Below are 4181 nucleotides of genomic sequence, written 5' to 3' on the forward strand. Positions count from 1 at the left end.
TAAAATCAAGAAAATTGTGTAAAGCAGAAGTCGTCAATGATCAGCTCTAGCTAGCCTAATCTATAATACATACCAGGAATGTTTTCGAGTTTAAAACTACCATATGTAACGTATCTTCGACGACTTCCAAATAAATTTTCCTTTACAAATTTTCAAAATTTCCGTCCTCTTTCACAAAATTCGAACGCAGTTTCAAAGATATTGGCCACCCATCCGACACTAGGTCGAAGGGTGGTGAAACGTATTTTCCACAAAGAGAAAAGGAGTATGAGAGAAAGGAGGGAAAAACAGTCGATGACAGTGCACAAAAATCGAATCGATCCGAGTCCGGGAGTCGGGTTCTCTGGTGGGGATTTGCGCGAGGCAACCCGGCACGGTCGTCGGTTTAGAGGAACCTGGAAGGGGGTTCATGCCCTGGGTGGGGGCACTTAAAGGCAACCGGGTGCCGACCGACCGTCGGAATTCGGTGGTGGAAGGGAAGTCCAGGTTAAACCGTCACGCGCTATCCCCTCCTGTGTCGGCTGGTCGCCGTTTGCCCCCACCCTTAAAGTGGCAGCGCCTCCATCGGGCATTCCATCGGGTGGCACGCTTCGACGAGACGACAGAAGACGTTCGTCGTTCGTTCAGTCAGTCGTGCTCTGACGCCCGTTCCGAGTGGTCGGAGTTCAGTGAGAGAGTTGAGCGAGCAAGGGACGTGTGGAGAGACGACGTTCTCTTTACTCTGTTCTCTCGTTCGAGAAATAATATACGAACTATCCTCTTCGAATATTCTTCAATTATCGTTTGATCAGTCACTTGGATTACGAGTGCAAAACACCAGCCTGGCCATACGTTTTAGTGAACACTCGCTAGAAAGATCGTTACTTTGGATTAACAGTGCAGTGTGTAGCAGAACGGCAAATTGTGTTAAACGATTTGTCGAATTTCTCGTTTGATTTCTGTTTTGTGATATAAGAACTGTTTCGGGACGATGGTGACCGGAGTGGGTGCCACGATGCCAACAGGCGGTGTCACTGTCGGTGCTACGCCGCCGGCGCAACACGTGCCCCAGGAAGCTGGACAACCTCCTGCGCAAACCACTACCACGACTACCACTACGAGAAGATCTGGAGAGAATCGGCGGGTTAGTGTCTCTATCAAGATTTCACGTCCTTTCGGGAATTTATTGATTTGGAACGTTTTCATTGTCACGAGACTGGTCGATCCATGAAGTCGAAAATCTTTTGAAGCTTCTGAGACGGTCTTTCGAGACTGTCTAAGAATTTTCGAAGGATGTTTGAACATGCGGCTTTTTCATTGTCACGAAACTATAATCAGTGAATTTTGGAAGAAAGTTTGAAAATAGTGTTTTTAATAATTATAGAATAAATAATATAATATAATATATTATATAATAAATAATAAATAAATGAAAGTAGACCACAAATACAATGAAAGAGATCGACGAGTCATGGTTGATATTGGGAAATACAATTTTGTCGATGATTATTAAAGTGCATTAGTCTCGACGAATGTTTGTCTTTCTTGGAAAGAATGGAAACACAGAGTATTGTGTCGATTTTGCACCGTTGACCAAACGATGCTTTGCAACGAACGATTAATTGAAGTAACTCGGCAACGTGCCTGACCTGACTATCCTCTTTTTGTTACAGAGCAATAAACCGATTATGGAAAAACGGCGACGAGCCCGCATTAACAACTGCCTAAACGACCTGAAGACCCTCATACTGGATGCCATGAAAAAAGACGTAAGTATCTTGACATCATGTAATTCGAACGCTCCCCCGCATGTTATTCGATTTTCAATCGTCAACTTTTTCTTCTCTTTGAATTTTATCTATGGATAATATAACATTTTAATTGAAAATTCGCGCTCAAAATCATGACTTGTTCCATAGAACCATGAATTTAAATTAAAAAGGAAATCGTATTATTATTTCGTTGTCTTGAAAAATTCTTTAGTAAGAAATCGGTCGAAATTACTATCGATATCGTTAATTTCGGATTAATTAACAAAAAATTGGTGAAAGGTTCGATATAGATAAGACTTAGAACGCAACTGCAAATTTTTCGCGACTTTTATCCAAAATTCAGCTATCTATGATCCGAACTGTTATATAATCGCGGTATTATGTTTGCGATTACAGCCATCGCGACATTCGAAACTGGAGAAGGCCGACATTCTGGAGATGACAGTGAAACACCTGGAATCGCTCCAGCGTCAACAGGTTGCCCTGGCGGCCGCGACCGATCCGAACGTACTAAACAAATTCCGTGCTGGTTTCACGGAATGCGCCGGTGAGGTTGGCAGGTTTCCCGGGCTGGACGCCTCGGTGAAGAGACGTTTGATGGCCCACTTGGCCACCTACCTTGGTCCGGTTGAGGCAAGCAACAACACGCAGGCGACGAATCAGCAGCCTGTCCAACCGGCGCCACCGACTACGCAGCTCCAAGTGCACATTCTGCCTCAAGTGGACGCAACCCCGAGGATTCAGGTGCAACAATCAAACGGGATCTTCTTCACGAACGCGAATGGCACGGGTCTTCAATTGGTCCCAACGAGATTACCAAATGGAGACATCGCATTGGTGCTCCCAGCGGGTGCAAAAGCGACTCCTGTTACGTCACCAGCCGCATCTCCGGCGCCAACCTCGCCTCTGCCAACTCTGATCCCAATTCCTCAGAGAACGGCTAGCACGGCATCGGCATCGTCCTCGTCATCTTCTGCTAGCTCGACGTCCACGTCGGCGGCGAGTCCAGTAGCATTCGAAGCACCTCCAGCGACTTTCCGCGAACAACCTGCAGCTTACACCAATGGAAACAGTCACAGAGACGTCGCGACGTCGCCAGCCAACGGTTACACAAGCGATCCAGAATTCGATCCTCGTGTATACAGTCCTCCTCTTCAGAAACCTCTTGCATTGGTGATGAGGAAGAGCGTTGTGCCAGAAGTGGAAGATAAACCGTGGAGGCCGTGGTAAAGAGTCGTCAAGAGTGAAACTGAATTTTCGCGTTGCTCATTGGGGTCAAGATATCAAAGAAAATTTGGGCTAATTGCTGTATAATCGATCGCGGGTGAAGAAGACATGTCTCGAGTGATATATACGCTTCGGCGGAAGAGACGTGGATTGGGTGGAGAACAGTCCCGCGGGACACGGATCATTGTTCCTTACGTATCGCGTTTTCGAAGTCGTGTTTTTGTTAGGGTGAAAGGTGTCCTGCGAGCTAGGATCTTGTCGCTGTCAAACCGTGAGAATTCGATATTTCCCGAGTGTGTGCAGTCGGCCAGTAGCCTATGAGGCAGTGCCTTATACAGTGCCTTGTAAATATTGTTTTATTTTATCAGTTAAACATCGTATTCGTCGAGAACCTGGATTTAAAAAATAACCCTTCGTAAATCTTTTTTCATCATTTTTCGTTTCATCGGTATCGTCCTGTTTCCTGTTTCTTTCCTTCCTCTACGATGTTTTCGCGTTCTATTTTGATTTCCTTTTTCCTTTTGTATATAACGTTAGACGAATATCATATTTTAAGTGCCTTACGCAACAAGAATCACCGAGGTCTTCCATTCTGTTTCTTGTACGGAGAAAACGGCCAAGCGAGTGTTTTGCCGTGTACCGTGGTTGTAATAAGTACGAGGAACGTATGTAAAACTAACTGCGAAATCGCCTAGTTTGTAGATTACTTAAGCCTTGTGCGTGAAAGAAGAGGAGCAGGAGAGCGTGAGAGGCTGAGCGTGATCGTATGAGTATGATCTGTCCTAATTTATATTTATATCGAGTGCGGAGAAAATTTATAAATTCCTCTCTATCCTGAGAATAGAACAAAAGATCGACGCTTATCAACAAGAGCATCAAATAAATATTGATCTCTTTGTCAAAACTCAATTATTGGTCTCGTTTATTTCCTCGTTCCCTTACCTCCATTACCTCTTTTAGATTTACCAATTTCTAAATCAATCTTTTCAGATTCAAACTTCATCTTTTTTAAGTGCAATTTTTCTATCGTAAGTTTAGTCTACGTTTCTCAACTTTAACGTTGCTTCCAGTCTTGAACGAATCTTCGTTTAATTATATTAGCAATCTAAGATCGATAATATACGAAAAGAGATAAATACGAAAGAAGCAAAGATCGATCGTTCATTATTCCAAGTTTTTACTCTTCGAATACAATTTACTCGT

At 43.9% G+C, this 4181-nt stretch overlaps 1 protein-coding gene across 1 annotated transcript; it reads left to right on the forward strand.

Annotated features, from left to right (window-relative positions):
* Positions 1–556: 556 nt before the first annotated feature.
* LOC117215640 (protein hairy) lies at positions 557–3887 on the forward strand. The gene is made up of 3 exons (XM_033462029.1): positions 557–1123; positions 1653–1748; positions 2148–3887. The coding sequence occupies exons 1-3, from the start codon at positions 971–973 to the stop codon at positions 2979–2981; spliced, it is 1083 nt and encodes a 360-aa protein (XP_033317920.1). The 5' UTR covers positions 557–970; the 3' UTR covers positions 2982–3887.
* Positions 3888–4181: the final 294 nt, after the last annotated feature.

This window comes from Bombus bifarius, unplaced genomic scaffold (assembly GCF_011952205.1).
Source record: "Bombus bifarius isolate JDL3187 unplaced genomic scaffold, Bbif_JDL3187 scf7180000009761, whole genome shotgun sequence".
Classification (NCBI taxonomy): Eukaryota; Metazoa; Arthropoda; class Insecta; order Hymenoptera; family Apidae; genus Bombus; species Bombus bifarius.